This window comes from Halichoerus grypus, chromosome 6, assembly GCF_964656455.1.
Source record: "Halichoerus grypus chromosome 6, mHalGry1.hap1.1, whole genome shotgun sequence".
Lineage (NCBI taxonomy): Eukaryota > Metazoa > Chordata > Mammalia > Carnivora > Phocidae > Halichoerus > Halichoerus grypus.
Genome location: NC_135717.1, coordinates 149,114,383 through 149,136,622, shown reverse-complemented (window position 1 = coordinate 149,136,622; position 22,240 = coordinate 149,114,383). Strand labels below are relative to the sequence as shown.

Genomic DNA, 22,240 nt, shown 5'->3' with positions numbered 1-22,240 from the left:
AATCCAGTTGCAGGCTGCACAGGCGCTATCTTTAAATGTATCTTTTGGGGTGGGGGAGGGCTGAGGGAGAGGAGAGAATCTGAAGCAGGCTCCACACCCAGAGCAGAGCCCAATAAAGGGATCAGTCTCACAACCCTAAAGTTATGACCTGAGCCGAAATCACAAGTTGAACCCTTAACCGACTGAGCCACCCAGGTGCCCCTACCTTTAAATATATCTTAATTTTGACTCCTCCCATTTCCATGGCCTCCAGTTTAGTCTAAACCACCACCTTCTTCAATTCTGTCTCCGTGCCCCCTGTATATTCTGCACAGAGCAGAGTGATATTTTAAATTTTTTTCTAAATGTTTTATTGAAATACAAGATATGTAACCAAATTGGACAACTTGATAAATTTTCACAATGTGACATGCCCATTTAACCAACACCCAGAACCGGTACCCCCAGCAGTCCCCCTTGTGCTCCCTTGCAGCCACTGTCCTCCCTTCTTGCCCCCCAATAATCTGTATACTGATTTCTAACTCCGTTGATGAGTTTTACTACTCCTTGAACTTCATATAAATGAAACTTCATTACCCAGGAGGTACACAGTATGAAGACACAACAGTTTATGTATCCATCTTTGATGGATAATTGGGTTTCTAGTTTTGGTCCATTTTGGATCATATTGCCACAAACATTATTATTATCTGCCTTTTGCTAAACATTCATAAGAGTTTCTGTCAGGGATATACCTAGGAGTGGAACTGCTGAGTCAGACGGTAAGTGTATTTCCAAAATGGTTATGACCCTCAGCATTCTATGAGAGGTCCAGGTGTTCCACATCCTCATCCAGGTTTGGTATTATATATCTTTTTCATTGTAGACATTCTGACGAGTGTGTAGTGCTGTCTCATTCATTGCATTTGTATTTGCTGAGAGACTCATTGAATTGACCATTTCACACGTTTGTTGACCATTTGTATATCTTCCTTTATGAAGTACCTATTTAGGCCTTTTACCTATTTTCTTGCCCTTTCTTATTGATTTGTAGGGTTCTTTACAGATTCTGCGTTCAATGTGGGATAGATGTATTGTAAATATCTTCTTCCACTCTGTGGCTTGCCTTTTCACTCACTTGGTAGTATCTTTCAATGAACACAGTTTCTTAATTTTGGTGTAGTACAAATTATTGCTTTTCCTTTAGTAATTTTAGTAATTTAATCATTTTCATGTCCTGTTTATTGCCTACCCATTGGTCATGAAGGTATTCTCCTACATTCTAGTCTTAATGTGTTGTTTTACCTATCACATTTTTAGATCTATACTCTATATGGAATTATTTTTCTGTTTAGTATAAAATGTAAAAGTCAAGATACATTCTTCCCCCTTAGGAATATCCAGGTGACCCAGCATCATTTTTTTGTAAAGACCATCCTTTCTTACTGTAAGAGTGGTAATTTTCTTAACTCAGATCATGAGATCCCCCTTGCTCAAAATCCTTCAAAGATTTCCCACTGCACTTAGCATGAAATAGACATGTCTTACCATGGCTCTTTGCCTGGAATCTGCTTTCTTCTTAGCTTTCACCCCACTGTTCTCATTTTCTGCTCTCCACTGTGGACATGCTGGTCTCCTTGCTGTTCCTCAGTCTTTCAAATACATTGACTTGGGCAGTCATGCGTGGTGTTTGTTCTGCCCAGAGAGCATTCTTCCTCCACAGGTCAGCCTGAATCAATCCTCACTGCACCAAGTCTATGTGCAAATGCCCTTTCCAGGGCACCTGGGTGGCTCAGTCGGTTAAGCGTCGGACTCTTGGTTTCAGCTCGTGTCGTGATCTCAGGGTCTGTGCTCAGTGCGGAGTCTGCTTTGGATTTTTTCTCCCTTTCCCTCTGCCCTTCCCCACTCATGCGTACTCTCTCTCCCATATAAATAAATAAAATATATATTTTTTTAAAAAAGCCCTTTCCTCAGGAAGGATCACTAGCCACCCCACATAACACTAAGAATGAAGAATATATGAAAAATCCTCTGAACACGTATGATATTTATTAGTGAACTGTTTCACAGTGACGTCAGTGCCTACCAGGCGGCCTCTCCGTTCTGTTGTCGGGTTCATCAGATCTCACTATGTTTGGAAGTAGGACTGATCGTCATCTTTGTGACAGGCAGCAGCTCTTTTAAGCCAGTGTAACTGTTCTCTCTTCATTGTTTTTAGCTTTTGAATTTGAAGAAGTACTTTTGAAGACTTCCCTTTTAAGAACTATGAAAAAGTTTTGCTACCAAAAACCTTCTCTACTGTGTGCTTAAATGAATGTTAATTTCTGAGGTTTGGAATTTTGTGGATTTGTCCCCTATTTTTCTTTTCTTTCCTCCTTTCTTTCTTTTGATGTTATTTGCTGTACGTGCTGCACATCCAGATTGTGTGTCAGAGGGACATGGATTATTTTTATGCTTTCTTAGTTATGACTGTTATCAGAGTGCCAGGCTGTCATTGCTTGCTCTCCTGAAATCAACTACTTCTAATTTCCAGTTAAACAAATCATTTTCAGTTTTTTTCTGTTGTCTTTCTAGCCATTACAGTCATTTGGAATAAAAATTCAATTTCAGTGAAAAAAATGGGCTAAAGACCTAAATGTGAGACCTGAAATCATAAAACTCTTAAAAGAAAACATTGGCAGTAATCTCTTTGACGTCAACTTTAGCAACATTTTTCTAGAATCTGTCTCCTCAGGCAAGGAAAACAAAAGCAAAAATAAACTATTGGGACTACACCAAAATAAAAAGCTCTTGCACACTGAAGGAAACCACCAACAAAACAAAAGGCAACCTAGTGAATGGGAGAAGATATTTGCAAATGATATATCTGATAAGGGATTAATATCCAAAATATAGAAAAAACTTATGCAATTCAACACCCCAAAAACAAATAATCTGATTAAAAGATGGGAGGAGGAGCTGAATAGACATTTTTTCCAAAGAAAACATACAGATGGCCAACAGACATACGGAAAGATGCTCAATATCACTAATTATGAGGGAAATACAAATAAAAACCACAGCAAGATATCCCCTTAAACCTCTCAGAATGGCTAGAATCGAGAAGACAAGAAATAAGTGTTGGCGAGGATGTAAAGAAGAACCTCATGCACTCTTGATGGGATCATAAATTTTGCAGCTATTATGAAAAACAGTATGGAGATTCTTCAAAAAATTAGAAATATATGATCCAGTAATTCCATTACTAGGTATTTACCCAAAGAAAATAAAAATACTAATTTAAGATGATATATACACCCCTATGTGTACTGTAGCATTATTTACAATAGCCAAGATATGGAAACAACCCAAGTGTCCATTGATAGATGAGCAGATGAAGATGTGGTATGTACACACACACACACACACACACACACACACACACACACACACACTGGAATATTACTAAGCCATATAAAAAGAATGAAATCTTGCCATTTGTGACAACATGGATGGACCTCAAAGGTATTATGCTAAGTGAAATAAGTCAGATAAAGACAAATACCATATGATTTCACTTATATATGGAATCTAAAAACAAAACAAATGAATGAACAAACAAACAAAAAAAACCAGACTGATAAACACAAAGAACATAGTGTGCTTGCCAGTGGGGGAGTGGGCACAGTAGATAAAGAGGAGTGGGAGGTACAGAAAATAGAATGAATAATTTGTAAAAGTCCTCTGAATGTGTATGATATTAATGAACTGTCTCCTCTATGATGTTGTGATTCCTTGAGGCAAGGGATTGTGTCTTCTTTTTGTAGATCTTATTTGCAGCATAATACTTTAGATCTCGAATAGGGTCCTAAGTATAACGCATGTGATAATTCATTGTTTTCCCCATTTTGTCTACATTAGCTCCAGATAATTCAGACTCTAATATAAATATTTAATAATCTTATGCATTGTGGTGGAACATCAACTTTTTGTATTTTTTAAAAAGGGGGTAGTATACAGCATTATAGCCTGAAACTTTAAAATTCACTTTAGCTATTTTACATGGAAACAATGCATAGCCTGAGTCCAGGTGAATTTTATCTATGGCTAAAGAAATTAGAAGGTTTTCAGTGACTTTATATTCTCTTCTAACAGTAATACTAATTGTATTTCAAGTTTATAAAGTTGCATTTTTTTCTAAGAATTCTGCAATCTAGACGGTGATTCTTATTGACCTGGTTCCTATTATTGGGGTAACTTGGGGGCTGCATGCATATATAAAATTTGATTTGGGGGCAAGAGTTAGATTGATCTTTCATTTGTTTATTTGTTCATTCTTTGTCAGAGGCATTTATGTCCACCATTGGTTGCATTTGTTTTTATTGTCTTAAAGCCTTAAGCTATTGTTTGACATACACAATTCTTTTATTAATTGTAGAATGTCAGAGCAGAAAGAGACTTTCAAGATCACCTTATCCAGCTATAAAAGACATCACTGGGTCAGTTAACAGAACTGGAAAACTGTTGGTAGATTAAAGTATTGTCAATAATCAACTTCCTGAAGTTGATGGTGCTATGGGCACATAGGAGAGTATCCTTATTCTTAGAAAAACACAGTGAAGGGCGCCTGGGTGGCTCAGTTGGTTAAGCGACTGCCTTCGGCTCGGGTCATGATCCTGGAGTCCCAGGATCGAGTCCCACATCAGGCTTCCAGCTCGGCAGGGAGTCTGCTTCTCCCTCTAACCCTCTACCCTCTCATGCTCTCTCTCACTCTCTCTCTCAAATAAATAAATAAAATCTTAAAAAAAAAACCACAATGAAGTATTTAGGAATAAAGATGCTATGATGGTGTATTTACTTCCAAATGGTTCGGGGAAAGAAAAATGTGTGTGTGTGAGAGAGAGAGAGAGGGAAAGAGAGCGAGCTCGCTCGCTTGCATATGGAGAGAAAGAGTGAGCACAGGTGAGCATAAGAGTCAATTACAAACCAAATGGGGCACAACAGTAACATCAGGTAGATCTGGCAAAGGGTATATTAATCTTCTTTATATACTATTCTTATGTTTCCTCTTAAGTGTGAAATTCTCTCCACTTAAACAGTTTTAAAAAATCATCTCATCCAGCCCTCTTAGGAAAAGCGTTCGGTCTTTGTGACCCAGAGGTTAAGTAACTTTCCCAGTCACCCTGAGAGTTAGAGACAAAACTTCTTCTACTCCTGTGGACTGTGTTATGCTGTGCTGCCACCTTCTAGTAAACTGTCATCGAGCTCCAGCCAGATGCAGGGGCCAGTAATCCTGACTTGTGGTTGCATAGGACGCAGCCAAGCTTGCACATTAATGATGGAGCTTTGGGTTGCTTTTTAAAATATTTTTTTCCATTACCTGGTCAGCCTTACAACCTCCAGCCCCTCTGTTACCTGGACCTCTTGTTACTAGATAGGCTGCCCATTGTAATGAGACATGCCTATATTTGCATTTTAACACTCAGTGGTTTGTTTTTCTCTTTCCTGATAGCTACGGCTTCTTGGGACACATTTCTCATGCTATGGAATTGCAAGCCACAAGCCAGGGCTTTCAGATATGTGGGTCACAAGGATGTTGTAACCAGCGTGCAGTTTTCCCCACTTGGAAACTTGTTGGCATCTGCTTCACGGGACAGAACTGTTAGACTCTGGATTCCTGATAAGTAAGAGAAACAAAGAAATACCTGATATGCTCTGGATATAGGAATGTGAAAGAAAATGAGCCTGGCTGTTCCTTCTGTACTTCTCGGGAATGCCTGAACTCCTGGTTACCTGCACTGCCCTTAGTCCGAGTCACATGCAAGATGTGTTGCCCTTGTCATGAAGTTAGCAAACTATTTCATACCCTTTTTTCCTCATCTTTAACTCATAATTATCTCTTCTATTTGAAACCTATTTCTAACCATGGAAATATGCTTAAGGGTTTTTTTTTTTTTTTTTTTTGGCAGCGGGATGGTTATCAATCCCTTTATAAATCTATTGTAAACTTCAGATTGTCTCCCCAGAGAGATACACATCGACATGTATAACTGAAATTTTATAATTTATTAACCTACTATTGCCCATCTGTGGATCTTTTGGGGGCCTTTGGATGTCTATTAATCCCTGAGCCAGAACTATTCTTTGGTGCATATCATTCATTATTGGGCTCCGGAGTTTTGTGGCTAAAGAAAGTTTCTGACAAATGTATAAATCATTGCATTCCTATCCTGTTGTAACAAATCTCTCTATAAGAGGCTTTTTAAATCCTAGCTGATAGCTTATCTATTTTAAGCAATTATTGAGCCATGATTTTTTAAAAAGCTTTTGAACTCTTTTTTTTTGAACTCTTAATTATGTGTTTTCAAACACACATGAAAACAGAATGAATAGCACAACGACTTCTCCCCCATACTCCACCACCTCCAGCAGCTATCTTTATAGCAGTTATCAGTGGCTCCGTCCATGCCCTTCCTCTTTTTTTTTTTAAGCTAGAGTATTTTTAGAACAACTCCCACACATCATATCATTTCCCCCCACAAATACCTCAGAGAATAGGAATTTGAGCATTTGCCTTGGCTCTATTGTGGCAGAACTTGATTCGTGGTACGTGACTGAACAGTCCCAGGCACCCTCACCTGTGGCACCTGTGGTCGTTCACAGGGCATTTTCCTGCCAGGAGGCACTTCTGTTTTCTGCCAGCACCCAAGGGAAACTCCAGGCTGAGAAATCCGAACATCACCCTGATGGTGGTGAACACTACTGAAGAGAAGCGACGTGTTCTCACGACACTCCGGGTGGCAACGTTCAGGGGAGCTGCGAGGGAGGGAGACTGGTTTGGGGTCCAAAAGGGAAAGTGTTCCCTAAAATCCTTAACTTTGAGGATTTAGGGCTAGTGGTTCTACTGTCTTCAGCACAACAAGCTTCCGTCTGCCCTTACTAATTCAAGGAACTCTCAGGGACTAAACTATATACAAGGGTAGAAACGCTAAAAGCACACAGTCATTAATTTGTATGGGCTAATCTAAGTGCCACAGTTAGGCTTGAGTAGATGTCTCTGGTTCCTCTTTCTAAATCGTAGCATCATGGGGCCAGGGCAATCGTGGGTCATAGCAGTGGGATGGAGACTGATATATCAGTTATTGCTGCATAACCATCCTCAAAATTTAACTTAATACAGTAACTGTCATTTCCCATAATTCTGTGGGTTATCTGGATGGTTCTTCTGCCCCATTTGATGTTGGCTGTTACTCAGCTTCACTAAGCTGGCAGGCCCAGCACCTCACTCACGCCTGCGGCCTGGTGCTGGCTGTTGGCCGGGGCACCTGGTCCTCCGTTTGCCCTCTCTGCACCCGGATAAGGACTTCCTTGTCCTGGCAGCTGGGTTCTAGGACAGTAAAAATGAAAGCTGCTAGTCCTTTGAAGGGCTAGGTCTGACACTTCTAGTGGCACTTCTGCCTCATTCTGTGGGTCAAAGTAAGTCACAACCAGCCCAGATTCAGAGGGAGGAGAAATCGGTAGATTCCCCCTCGTGTGGGGAGGAGCGGCATGTGCGTATAGGGATGAGAGGGAGTAGGCGGCCGTACTCGCCAACACCACACCTGGTGACTGGCAGGCTAGGGCAGAATAGTAGGAACAAGCATGGAAGCAGTTCCGGCCCGGAGTTCATCACAGTGGGCAGTCAAGAGAATGTGGGCACAAAGGGGACGTAAATATGTGTGGGCAGAGAGCCAATGTCAAGGCGAGGTGAGGAGCTACATAGCAGTTAAGCCACAGCACAGCAAGCCCAAGGCGCTGCTATTGTGGTTTCTTACGTCTTCCTGTTGAGACCGGGTCCAGGGGTGACACCAGAGTATAGCCGAGAGGCGGGCCCTTTAGAAAGAAGTCCAGCCGGATAGCCTGCTGGAGTGTGGAGTATAGACCTAAAGAGCAGGGCAGATTCCGGTGATTCAGACCGTCTCCTGGCTTCCTGCTCATAGCAGATGCCAGTCTTGTCTTTGTTTTCTCTAGGCTATACTCCTAACTGCCACTCATGGGAACTTTCCCTTGAAACTTCACTGGACTAGACCCTGAATGCTCCTTCCTATTTTTTAAAAAAAATATCAATTTTAGGTTTTGCATGGTATAATATCATGTATCAGGTGATGGAAATTTTTGACAAAGTCACTTTTACCTTCTACAGACCACTGGAGGGATAAGCCGGGATGGATCTAAGAACCTTAAGTAGTGACTCTTCCCAGTGGAATTCAACAAAATGTATTGAGCTATTTTTATATGCCTGATATTGTGCTAGATGCTAGTCTTATAGGGATGAACAAATCATCATTCCTGTCCTAAAAAAAAAAAAAAAAACAAAAAACTCACGGCTTAATAGAAGAGAAACAGGTCTATTTTTTTTTTTTAAGTACTGTATAATGTAATAAGCAAAATAGATGTAGCAGATAGGGAGCAATTAAGCCTGCTTGGGTTGGTCAAGGGGGGTTGGGGTGGAGGAAGTAATCTAGGCTAATCTAACAAAGACAGAGGTGTGTTTGAAGCTCGGGGACTGTTCTGAGTCCAAAGTTCAGTGTAACGGCAGGATGCCTTGCTGAAGAGCTTGGGCATTGTACCTTTTCTTGGAGGGCAACCAGTGACACATTTATGCTGAGATTCACATGCTTGGAATGACACTTTTAGGGAGGTAGCAAGCACAGTATGTAGGTGACTGGAGGGGGATAAAAGATTAGAGCAGGGAGACCAGTTAAGACGCTTTTGCGATAATCTCGGTGAAGGATATGGAGGGTGTATCTACCTTAATGTGAGCATAGCTGGGATAGAAAGAAGAGGTGTTGAAAGGATATTTGGGAAGTGATAGCAATATCACTATCACTGAATCTGTTTTTTGACCTACTGAATGTGGGAAGAGAAGGGGAACATTTGAGTATCACTTCTCACTCTGCACATTCTGTTGCCCGATGTTTTTCAAACAGTTATATATAAATACGACTTTCTGAATGGAAAGACACTTTCTGAAGTGTCTTGGGAACTTTGGAATGCTGACACAAAGTAGTACTTTCCAAATGCTACCTTCGAACTCCAGTGCTCTCTGCTAGCCTGCCCGTAACTATTTTAACTTTTTTTTTTTCTGGTGCTTCTCCTTAAATGCCACACATTATTTTCTCCATCTTTTCTTTTCCTGTTCTATTTTTCTCACCCTAGTCAAGAAAAAGAAGCAGCATCTGAAATTTCAAAGTGTTGAGAACTGGAGTATGTTATTACCATGTGTCCTTTGTTTTGCTTAGGAGTATAAGATTGGGCCTGGCCTAAGATATACCCCGAGGGTCTCAGTTCTCATTGCTGGTGGGTGAAAACACAAGTGGAAACAGGAAAGTCAGCTCACCTAGAGCTACGTTCTGTAGAGGGGAAAATGGAATAAGGGCCTCTCTTCCCTCCCAACCTAGACTGCTGGTCCACACAAGTTCCACATGGCCCCAGTTTGAAAACACTTCCTTGGAGCTCTTCATTTCATCTGTCTTAGCTTTTCTAGGTTGCAGGTTCTTTAAACTATTTATTGCTCTTTCTAGGGGAACAACAGGAACTTAAAATTCATGGTCAAGATTTGTTCAAAATATTCTCTAGCTTCCAATTAAAACAAAAACAGCAAGTGCATTTCTGGGTGGGACCACTAGGATCTTTCCTGTTAAGTATCAGTTATGACTTTAATTAATAAAACCAGCTTTAAAGAGTGTTGATGAAGAAACTTTTCATACTTTTGTTAATTTTTTATAGGTGTTAAACTGTTTTATATGTTTCAAAGTCTGTATGCTGATTACATATTGACTATAGTGAAATCCAGTGTTATAAATATTTAACTGTTTATTTCCAGGAGAGGGAAATCCTCTGAATTTAAAGCTCATACAGCTCCAGTTCGAAGTGTAGACTTTTCAGCTGATGGCCAGTTTCTAGCTACAGCCTCTGAAGACAAATCCATCAAAGTATGGAACATGTATCGCCAGCGTTTCTTATACTCCTTGTACCGACATACACACTGGGTACGCTGTGCCAAGTAAGTGTGAAGTTTTGTTGTAAGAGTTCCACATTTTTTCCTGCTGTAGTCCATGTTGACCGCCCCCGCCCTACCCCCAGAAAAGGGGATGAGGACAAACTCATTCATTCGTTCATTCAGCAAATATTTATTGTGTACCTGCTGTGTGCTGGGAAGAATAGGAAACAAAACCGTCAGAACCCCTCGCTGTCAGGAAGCTTACATTCTAGAAAGGGGAGGGAGACAATGAACAGGTAGGAAAATGGATTGGAAGGGGTGGGGGCTGCAGTGTTAAGCAGAGACTGCCTCACAGAGAGGGTGGCCTTTGAGCTGAGACCTAACAGGGGGAGGGGCAAGGCTTGAATATATTTGGGAAAGGAATGTCCTGGATAGTGGAAACCAGTACAGAAGCGCTGGGTTGTGAGCCTGGAGGCTGTCGAGGACCAGCGAGAAGGCTGGTGTGGAGCAGAGTGTGGGGAAGGAACAGGAGAGGCGCCGAGGGAGGTTGCAGCCAGGTCGGGGACAGCTGACGTGCACGCTGAGTGGGGTGAGGTGCCTCTGGAGTGTGTTCCTCTCTCTGACCACCATTTTAGTGGGATTGCTCGGATTGCTGTGTGGAGAATAGACTGTCAAGCTCAGAGCAGAGGCAGGGGGCGTTAGGAGGTTGTGTGTAGTAGTTCACATCCCGGCTTGGACCGGGGTGGTGGCAGTGGAGATTTCGAGGAGTGGTTGGATTCTAGATGTAGCTTGGAGGTGCACCCAACACCGCTTGCTGTCACGTGGGCTGTGACAGAGAGAGGAACTGAGAATGACCCCACAGTCTTCTGGGACGAGTGCTACTGTAGGCGTCCCTTTCTGTTCTTAAGACACACTGCTGAAGTACTTAAAATATTTCCCCAACTGCCCTGGGAGGATAGGGTTCTTGTTTTATTTTCCCAGTTTTGCAGATAAGGGAACTGAGTTTCAGAGTTAAAGTTAGAACTCGTCTAGTTGAAAGTGATAGAAACCCAAAGAAATTCTTTTTCTCCTCTCAAGGTGGTTAATTGGCTGATGTTTGGTGACCTTGGAGTGAAGAAGGGGGACACTAGGACCAGGGCCTCCAGTGCCCACAGTGTCTCTCTGGGCCTCCCTCCACACCGCCTCTATTCTCTCAAACACCCTGCTGCTGAGGTCATTGCCAGCTGTGGGCAGAAGTCCTCACAGCTCTGACTGGACAGGAAAAGCGTGTCCTACCGCCAGTTAGAAAAATGCCGGGGGCAGCTCTCAGCCTGGCTCCTGTGCCCATCCCTTCTCCGGGCAGCGAGACCCTGTGGTTGTGTCAGGTCAGCCAGGCCCCTGACTGAGACCAGTTACTCGGGCCAGCTGGGGGCTGAGAGTACATACCAACCATGCGTTCTGGTGGTGGACAGGGGGATGCTAGTCCCCTTTCAGAAGAAGGGAACTAGCATCGTCAGGGGCACTAGGGGAAGATCTGGGAAGCCTGCAGCCAGCCGACTTTGTGCATGCTGGATGAAGCAACATGCTGGGCAACCCCAGCCAGGATGTGGTGGAGGGGGAGGGGGAGGGGGAGCCCAGCTCTGTCTGTCTCGCCTTACAGCCCACGCGCCTGTTATCATGCTCTCAGTGGGACATTATTGGTCAGGTGTTGATTATAATCTAGGGTAATGAGTCTAAGGAAAATAAAAAAGATAGACAGCAGGTCATACTTTTAGTTAAATTTTTTTTTCTTCTTCTAAAGTTCTCAGCTACTTTTGGCTTTGGCCGTCTCAGTCTTATTTAATATGCCACAGAGCTGTGTGGTCAAGAACATGGGCCTGGGACCTAAATATATAGGCTAAAATTCCAGCCCCATCACTTACTGGCTGTGTGACCTTTTGGAAAGTTATCTAACTTCTCAGTGCCTTCCTTTTCTTACCTGTAAAATTAGGATAATAATAACCTGCTGCACAGGTTGTCATGGTATTTAAATGAATAAATATACGTGGAACATTTAGAATCATGCCTCCCACAGAGTAATCACTAGATAAATCTTAGCCATCCTTCTTCTCATCATCATTGGACATCACCATCTTGTTTCATTTTTAAAGATATTGTGGAGCTTGAGTTGATAGTTTTTTCCCACCTAAGGGGATGACATGTGTGGTGGTCCCAAGAGGCTGGTCAAATCATTTGTATTTATTTATTAAATGATGTTGTGAACAGAGCTCTGTCGTCCAGCAGATCAGACCCGGAGAACAGACAGAGGCACAGGAGATTAGGCCGGGTACTGGGAGTCATTATTCAGCTCCCACTAGGACTGACTCTGGGTAAGTTTGGCAAAGACACTGGTTTCTGTTACCTTCATCAGGGAGCTCATCAGAAGCAAAAACATTGAATGATAGCCGTTATTTATCTAGTGTGTCCTACGTGTCTCTGTTTCCTTCCTAAAATCATTTAAGGTGGTTTATAATAACTGTAACACAATTGGAGGGAATGAAGAGACAATTCTATCTAGAACCATGTAACCTCGGTTAGTATAAATCTGGCAGGTTTAACCTGAGTTTCCTGCAGCCAAGGTATTAATGGGATGACGGTGGCTGACGTATTTTCATGTTCTAACAACAAAAAGGAATCCTATCAAGTTGTTCACATAAGACAAAATTTTTCCTGTGGTAAATTCTAGGAGGTATTTTATTTCCTGCCCTTGTACTGAATCATCTATGTATAATATACATGCAAAGGAAAAGGTATTGCTAGTGTAAGACAGAAGAACTTATGGAATGTTGAAAAGGTCGCCAGTAATGTAAAGTTTTCAGAATATTCCTTTAATGAGCATAGCCCTGCTACGTACCACGTATCCGTGCTGCGTGTTAGGTAGGTAGAGATGAAAACCACAGTCTGAGCCTCAAGGAGCTTTTATATTTTATAGTTCAATGGAAAAAAATGGATACAACATAATTACAAACTAATGTGTCCTATGGGAAGATGATGCACAAGGCGATAAGGGAGTGTGCAGTGGGGCACTGAACTAGACCTGCGTGAGGAAAAGCCAAGGAAGACATATCGGGCCCAGCACCCAGGGACAGGCAGGAGAACAGGCAGCATGCATCTTGTCAGATGGGGAGGGGTGGCAAGCCGTTCACAGTGGGAATCAGCGGGAGTAGGCACTATGGCCTGGGAAACCGTTTTGTGCTCTGGGAACATGAATTATTCAGCTGTTGCCAGGCACAGGAAGTAAAGTGGGATGCGAGGTGGAGCGGGGAGGGAGGGGGGAAGGCTCAGTGTCATGGATGTCATGAAAAGACTTAGGATTTCATCCCCCAGGTGACACGGAGACACCGGAGGGCTTGGAATGGGGAAGAAGCATGATCATTCCCGAGCTCTCTACTAATTGGTCTTACATCCCACAGCATGACTGCTTTAGAGGGTTGGCGTGAGCTAGGCTAAGACTCCTGTGCCTCCCTGTGCCACATGATTACCCTTGGGCAAGTTAGTCTACGGCTCTCAGCCTCAGTGGGAGGTGAGGGTAATGAGGCTTCTCCAACGGACTGTGGTGAGGATGAGAAAGACTGTTCAGAACTGAGTGATGCCAGAAGCCTGCCATTCCTCCGTCTGGGCAGCATCAGTTAGGGAGAAACTTAGGAATTGGGGACGAGCCCCTATAAATGTTCTCCCCCACCAGCTAGAGAGGAGGAGTCGGTGGTGGAAGCCTGCTCTTCTGTCTGCCTCGCACCTGTTCTGTTTTCTGGTGACAGTGCCCAAGCTCTCCCTGAGGAACCCGCGCTCCCCCACGGCCCCCTTATGTTATGTGTCTGCCGGCACGGCCTGATCCCCAGTCCCAGCAGAGGGCATTGCGCTCAGGCTTGCCATCTGGAACAGGGCCCCTCCTGCCTACCGGAGTTAGTGAGTCTCGTTAGAACGGCAGGCCTTTCCCTTGGGATTTCTGTGTTAGGCTTATTTCCTTTTTCTTCCATCCTTCCTTCCTTCCTTCCTTCTTCCTTTCTTTCAAGTTCATTTACTTATTTTAGTAGTCTCTACACCCCACGTGGGGCTTGACCTCATGACCCTGAGATCAAGAGTCACATACCGTTCTGAGGGAGCGAGCCAAGAGCCCCTTAGGCTTATCTAAACCTGTGGCTGCTGAGGGACACCATGGGCAAAGAGCTGACCTGACAGTGGTGCTGACTCGGGCAGCAGAGCTGTGAGCCGGAGAAAGGAAGAATTGCTCTCTAATTACATGGTGTGGTTTCTGGATGCAGTCATACCCGGTTTTATTAACATGGGTTTGTGTGCATGTATGTGCGTTTAAGAAATGGGCCTTAAAAATTCTCACTTTTTTTTTGAAAGGCACTTTCTATAAGATGTGATTGTGGAACAGTGTTTTGGAGAAATGGGAGATATTGCTGAATCCAGTGATATGCACTCAAGACACCTAAGTGTTCCTCTCTACAGACTTGCCTTCATTCCCCACCCCTCCCCCCACCCCCCACTGCTCTCCTGCCTCCACGGAGACCTTGTGAAATGCAGATCTGGTCCTCCTGCTCCTCAGGTTAAAAACCACCCGGCGTGTCTGCTCTGCCTTCCTATTACAGCCTTGTCTCTTGTCCCTGTCACCGTCCCCTTCTTGCAGCTATAGAGTCCTGTGTGCGATGTTCTGTTATGTCCTGTGCCTTTTCCACATGCTGCAGGCCCTGCCTGGAAGGCCCCGTGAATGCACCCTCCCTCACAGTCCTGCTCTACATCTCTCCCTCCAGGAAATGTTTCTGACTCTCCCAGGCCCAGCTTATCGTAAGTCCTCTATGCCACTGCATGGTCCTGTTTACGAGGTCTGTCTGCTTCGGCCTCTCTTCCCTGTCAGACTTTGAATTACAAGTATTTTATTTTATTTTTTTTTATTTTTTATTTTTTTAAAGATTTTATTTATTTATTTATTTGAGAGAGAGAGAATGAGAGAGAGCAAGCACATGAGAGGGGGGAGGGTCAGAGGGAGAAGCAGACTCCCTGCCGAGCAGGGAGCCCGATGCGGGACTCGATCCAGGGACTCCAGGATCATGACCTGAGCCGAAGGCAGTCGCTTAACCAACTGAGCCACCCAGGCGCCCACAAGTATTTTATTCATATTGTATTCTCTTGACAGGCACTATTCTAAATTCTGTAGATACCATAGAAAGCAAAACAAAATTCCCAGTCTTGTAGAGTTCCTGCTACCAAGGGAAGTAGACAATAAAAAAAATATGTTAGTGATATGTGCTCTGCAGAAAAATACTGTAGGGTAACAAGATAGAGAGTGCTGGGGTTGGAAGGTGCTCTTTTACATATGGCTCAGGAAAGGCATTTCTGCTCAGGCAACTTTGACTGAAGGGAGGGAGCCAGTGAGTCAGGTACCAGGGGCGAGTGTTGGAGATGGAGTCATATACAGTGTGAGAAGCACTGCAGTGTTAGTATGGGGTGGGGAAGGCTCAGAGGAGTTGTGCAAAAATGTGGGTTGAATGAATCAGTGAGGGGTGGGCAGGTAGCTTAGGTGGGAGTTTTCATGGGCTTCTTCAAGGAAGAGTCATTTCTGTGGATTTTTAATATCAAATATAGAAGGACTGTACATGCAGGTTGTGATGGAGAATGTTTATGGGGCTTCACTATTTTTTTTTTTCCATTTTGGCCAATCCCTGTTCAGATTGATAATTTTGTACTGAGCTTACCTGGTCTTAATGGAATGCCTTTATCTTGCTGGTACCTTGTGGTTCCGAGGTAGATTTCTTTCTTTCTTTCTTTTTTTTAATCAGTTGTTTTCTAACTGTTTGGCATGAGTGATTCATGTGAAACTCTGCAGAGGACTCTCTGGAGGAATGTTCTTTGATAAATAATTTGGTTAAATCTAATGAATAAGGATCTCATCTTTTAGGCAACTTTCCATGTATATGCTCTACGGCATGCTTAGAGATTCTTTCTTATGCATTTATTATCATCTTTTTTCTTGGCTCGTGCTATTGTAGTTAGACAACAGGAGCACTGAGAGGGCCCAACTGACCCCTCGAGCCCAGCCTGTTCAGTGTTTGTGCAGCTTCCTGTGAGAACTTAGCCTTGCCAGGGTCAGCCCAGTCCAGAACTTTCTTCCAAAGGTCTGAAGGATCAGAAGTCCTATTTTCACTTTTTACTCAGAGGTGAGAACACTCTGAGGCACTGAGTCATGCTTTAATAAACTTAGGAGAGTCTGAAACACAAGGCAGATGCCAATTTACTTATTTACAATGACAATGCTAACTTTCAAAGGGACTAGAATATTTGCCTGCTTCGGTCAGGGCCTTCCTCCTTTGCTGACAAAGTCAGAATAAGGGCTTGATGGGTCCTGGAACTAAAGCAAGAACGTTTGTTGAAAAAAGTATCTTGATGAATAGTTTTCTCAGGTTCGTATCGTGTGATGGGCCATCTCTGCCACAGGCACACACCTGCCCAGGAAACTGCATGATCAGTGGTCAGGTCCTCCCTCACCCGGGCCAGGCAGGAGACATACTGACTACTCTTGCCTCCTGCTGTTGCTCAGCACCTCCTCTCAGGTGACATGGTGTCTTTCAGGTGCGGGGGGTACAATTGCACAGGTTAATTAGGTAGATTCTGCAGAGAGCCCGTGCAGGGTGGTTAAGAGCATGGGCTCACTGGCATGTGATCCTGTGAACATGATTCAATCTCTCTGGGCCTTGGTCTGTTCCCCTATAAAATGGGTATCAAGGGGTACCTTCCTCATAGAGTCTTTGTGAAAATTAAACAAGTGAATGAACATAAAATATCAAATGTCAGCTATCAACTGCCCTCATGTTCCAGTTTTTTCTCCTGTGGATTATCCTGGAGTCTCCATTAGGTTGTGCTCACAGTCACTTCATGCATTTGCACCCAGTGTTTGGGGTTGCTACTACAGGTAACTGCTATCATCCACTGAATGTACTTTACATATTTAACTATTAGAGGGTAACTTTATTTCCAAGTACTTGGGTCTGAAAATCTCTGCCTTTTAATTGGAGAGCGTAATCCATTTATATTTATGTAACTCTTCCTATGATTAGGTTTAAGTGTCCCATCTTACTCTGTGTTTTCTATTTGTCCCATTTGTTTATTTCTTTTTTTTTCCTTTTTTTTAGATTTTTATTTATTTGAGACAGAGAGAGAGCATGAGCCGGGGGGGGGGGGGGGAGAGGGAGAAGCAGACTCCCCGCTAAGCAGGGAGCCCAGTGGGGGACTCCATCCCAGGACCCCAGGATCATGACCTGATTGAAGGCAGACACTTAACCTACTGAGCCACCCAGGCGCCCCTGTTTATTTCTTTTTCCTCCTTTCAGATTGATTATTTCTTAGTATTCCATTTTATCTCCTGTTTGGGCTTTTTAGCTTTGCTCTTTGTCTTGGATTTTGTTTAGAAGCAACCTCTAGAGATTACAGTCTATATCCTTAATATAATCACTGTCTACTTTTGAATTAATTTGTGTCATTTTATATATATGGTGATAATGGTTACTATTAGGAAAATAACTTATAGAAAGTCTAGAAGTAGATGCATACATGTTTTATGATAGATGGTGTTTCCAATCAGTGGGGAAGTGGATGGACTGTTTAATATGTAGTTAATATAATTGGATTTCTGTGTGGGAGAATGTAAAGTGGGATCTTTATTGCATACCATACATTTACAAATTGGTAGATGAATTAAACAACTAAACATTAAAAATTGTCCAAATGATACTGCTCTTCCTCCTAATATATAGACAGTATATTTAAATGAATATAGAGGGTCAGCAGAGCAATTGTTTTTCCCTGTAGTATTTGAATTTTAAATGTATGGCATAGACTTAAGGAATTAAAATTCTGTGTCTGTCTGTGCTGGGTACTTACCATACATTTGTTCTTGGAGCCTAGACTTACTCTGTGTGGCATAGAGATGGTGCCTATTCATGTAAGCAGTGAAGAATAGCTAGCTATGTTCTTTGGAGTAACTGTTACTTATGATCATACATTTTAATTCACAGAAATATTTTTAAGATATGCTCTATATTGGGAAATATATTCATGCTTCTAAAATATAAATTAGTATAGTCTTTTGAGAAATCATTTGCAGAATATATCAGGTGTGTTTGTTGCAGTGACTTTGCAATTGGAAATATATTCTAAGTAAATACTCTTTTGTATGCAAAAGAAAAAGCTTTGTATTCAAAGGTACTGCTTTCAGTATAATTTATAATGGCGAGAAATTGGAAAGAACCAATTTTTCCAAATAAAGAAAGCTAGTTAAATAAATTTAGACTATTGTGTAGCCATTAAAAGGGGACTATATACAAGTAATGACATGAAAATGTTTATGTGAGGGAGGGAGAGCAAAATTCAGAACTCATTATAGTACAAAAGATAAAGTAGCTATCATACACACAATGTTAAGTGTGATTTTGAGAGATGGGACTATGGACTTTTTTTTACTTACTGTATTTCCCATTTTTTTAACATTCAATTTTTCTTTAATGAGTAATGAAGAAAACATTTATCATTTGAAACATATATAGTTGAGAAATATTTTCTCTTTCCAGTGGCAAAGAATTTTTCTTGTAGGTAAAATTATTGTAGCCCAGTATTCTTAAAAATAATGTGTACTCGGGGTGCCTGGGTGGCTCAGTCATTAAGCATCTGCCTTTGGCTCAGGTCATGATCCCGGGGTCCTGGGATCGAGTCCCACATTGGACTCCCTGCTCGGCGGGAAGCCTGCTTCTCCCTCTCCCACTCCCCCTGCTTGTGTTCCCTCTCTCACTGTGTCTCTGTCTGTCAAGTAAATAAATAAAATCTTAAAAAAAAATGTTTACTCTAGGATAATGTATGCTTTTTTTATGGTATCCTCTATCAAAAATAAGTACAGCCTATTGAGACAACTTTTCCAACATTATTGCTTTTCCAGCATTAATTTTTAGGGGGAAAACCCTACCTTTAATTTTCAGTTGTTGGTAGTGTTACAGGTGATCTTTGACCACTAATTGAAGAGATTTTTCTTTATAGTGCTAAGATATATATATTATAGAGCTTACCATTTTAAAGTACGCAGTTCAGTGTCATTAGATGTATTCATGCTGCGCAACAAATTGCAAAGATTTTAAACATAAGCTTTCATTGGCTATAATATTAAATTGGACCCAATTCTCTTAAACAATTCTCTTTTAAGTGCCTTAATATTTACTAAAGACCTACTCAGTGCCATATACTGTGTCTGGAAGTGCAACAGTGAATGAGACAGATGTGGTTTCTGTCTTCTTGGAGCTTACATTTGTTGGGGAAGCCGACAGAATGCTTGGTTACAAGTGTGACCTAAGTGTGACTATGAGCTACTCTAAGAACACATAGTGAGGAACTAACCTGGTGGGGGGGGTGTCTGGAAGACTTCCTGAGGAAGTGACTCTGAGCGAAGGCTTGCCGGAGGAGTAAAATCCTCTTAGGTATTTGAAACTACATAAAAGTAGGGGACAGCATTTGAGGCACAGGAAATAGCCCATGAGGAAACTTCCTGAGACAGGAGCAGGGACCTGAGGGGAGAGGCATGTGTGTCAGGAAGAGTAAGTAGGATGATGAAGAGACAGGAGGGCCGACTCTGGAGGACCTGGTAAGCAGTAGGAAGGATGCCAGGCTTTTCCCCAAGGGAAATGCAAAATCATCAAAGCATTTTAATCAGAGAAATTTGATTTAATGTTTAAAGATCACTTTTATTGCCTGTGGAGAATGGAAGACATTAGTTTCCTTTATGGTTTGAAGAGACAGGGCCTGATAATGGATTGGAGTGTGGGGGTATGGAGGAGAAAGAGGCTCAAAACATGACTCCCAGGTTTCTGGCCTGAGAAAGTATTTACTGAAAAAAGGAACACTGGAGAAGGAGCAGTTTGGGGAGGTGGATGATGAGTTCAGATTTGGACAAGTTCAGAGTTGGAAGTGCCTGCAGGATATCCAAGAGGAGACGCCTAGTAGGCAGTTGTATTTATGGGTGGAGATCCCAGGAGAGAAATCTGGGCGTATAAACAGTAAATGACCCAACAAATAATTAGCATGTTTTATGGCATAGTTAAATCTTTTTATATCTCTTTCATCTGCTTTTTGTCTCTCAGTAGCTGAATCCTGTTCCTGTCATTAACAGATGGGTTCTCTTCTGATGCTGACCAACACTTAGGAAAAAAAAAAAATGTTTTGCTTATTGCCTTGAACTTCACCTTTAATATGCAAACACAGAATCTCACCAAAGCAAACTCTGAGACTGCCAATATATTTTTTCAATGAGTCTATGAAAGTTTAGGTCTGAATGCAATCCAAACTCCCTCATTATACAAATAGAAAACTGTGGCCAGTGTGGTTTTGAATTTCACAAGGTTACATAGCTGGGCAGTTGCAGAATTGGCCCTAGAATTCAGGACCATGTACTGACTGGGCAGTCTTATTTCCACTACTTTTTACTGCTTCCCCCTCTTATTGAATAGCTGCTGTCTTCAGAGTACCAAATACTAATTATTTGTTTCTTAAGGACGTGGAACAGTGCCTACTCTGTTTGGTGTCAGAGCCCTGAGGGCTGGAATTGTCTTTTTATAGAGTATTTATTCCAATGATAAGAAATTCCAAAGGAAAATTTTGATTTCTTATGAACACTTTGAAACTTCTCATGGTTCATGAACCCCTTTGGCTCTCTAATGAGTGGATAACCCTATGGCTGTGTATATAATAACACAATTTTACATACAGTTTCAGGAACTCCATAGATTCCAAGTTAAAGAACTCCTGTCATGTATTTGGGCTATTTTCAAGGACCTGTGAACCAGTTTTTCTAGAAAGAAGTTCAGTAATTTCCTGATTCTCCCAAATGAGTATCACTGTGTTTAAGAGATTGAATAGTAGTTCAGTTAATTTCCCAGATACCTTACAGACAGTTCATGTGTGCTAATCCATTAGTCACTATTGACTAATATAATGTCCATGTCAGTGACACACTCTCTAGAGGTGTTATTTTTTTAATTTTTTAATTTTTATTTAAAGATTTCATTTATTTGAGAGAGAGAGCAGGGGGAGGGGCAGAAGCAGAGGGAGAAGTAGACTCTCCGCTGAGCAGGCGCCCCTCTCTAGAGCTTTTAAAAGGTGGTTATTAAGTGGTGCTGAATTAGAGAGGTAGAAATCTGTTGATGTTTCAGTAGAAACTTTATATCCTCTTAACATTCTTAAAATTAATAACCCAGTTAGATGTTGTTTAAGCCCTGACAAAGGAAAGGACGATCCTTTGCCCCAAAGTCAGGGCAAAGAGAAACCTGTTTTATTGGTGCTAACCTATTTTTGACGTATCTAATTTAAAATGAAAGGGGAGAAGAGAAGATACAAACCACCATCCTCACTTTTAACCCCTGCCAAGGCAAACAACAACAACAACAACATACAGAGAGAACATATGCAGGGATTATAATGTGGTGTTCAGAGGAGGCGGACAGCCTTAACCCCGAGTCCCCCTTTGGTCGTGTGGAGCTGGGGGTAGAACCCCCTCCCCCCCCTCCTGCCCCACACCAGGTTCTTCCCAGCCACCTCTTTCACTCTCGGCTTATCTGACATTCTCGTCCCCTTCATTTCTTTAGCACCTGGAAATTCTCCCAGGCTCTAGCTCTTCCTGCTCAGGATGAATTTCTAGCCAGCCAAGATCCCTCCTTTTCCGTATTCACAAGTTTCTTTAAAATCTTGTTGCTCCAATGGAACTTCTCCTGACAAATTGGCACCTTTTTGTTACAAACTCTTTTCTTAGCACTATTTAAAATGATACTACTTGTGTGCCCTTCCTAGAATGAAAACCTCATGAGGGCTGGGATCTTACCAGTCACATTCACCACTTTATCCCCATTACCCAGGACAATGCCTGGGGTCTGGTTTTGGCAGGTGCACAGTAAATATTTGAATGAAGGAATGAATATCTTCCCCATAAAGTCCCCAAGGACACTGACAGTGTATGGCAGCAGAGACCGGTTTTTATTAAAGGATAGTCTGGCTGCTAGCCTGCCACTCAGAACCCAGTCACATAGCCTCCTCAGAGCACTGCCTCATGGTTTCCCTTCACTCTAGAACTTCATGTGGTTACCCAGAAGCCACACTGAGCTGAGCTCTAAATCATTTCGCCAGCTGAAGAAAGTCTGTCAGAGACTTACGCAGAGTGGCTGAGAGGTTTGGCTGTGGAGCCAGACTGCTGGTCAGATCTTCCTGGCTGTGTGACTCTGGCAGTTTCCTGATCCTGTATGGGGCTGGGTA

The 22,240-nt window shown here is 42.4% G+C and overlaps 1 protein-coding gene across 5 annotated transcripts in view; it reads left to right on the top strand.

Moving 5' to 3' along the window:
* POC1B (POC1 centriolar protein B) overlaps positions 1 to 22,240 on the top strand; it is a 92,669-nt gene that overhangs the window by 18,428 nt on the left and 52,001 nt on the right. For all 5 annotated transcript variants that reach the window (XM_078076402.1, XM_078076400.1, XM_078076399.1 and 2 more), the window contains exons 3-4: positions 5,471 to 5,642; positions 9,824 to 10,003. In XM_078076402.1, the coding sequence (XP_077932528.1) occupies positions 5,471 to 5,642; positions 9,824 to 10,003 (352 nt within the window). The remainder of the gene's footprint in view (positions 1 to 5,470; positions 5,643 to 9,823; positions 10,004 to 22,240) is intronic.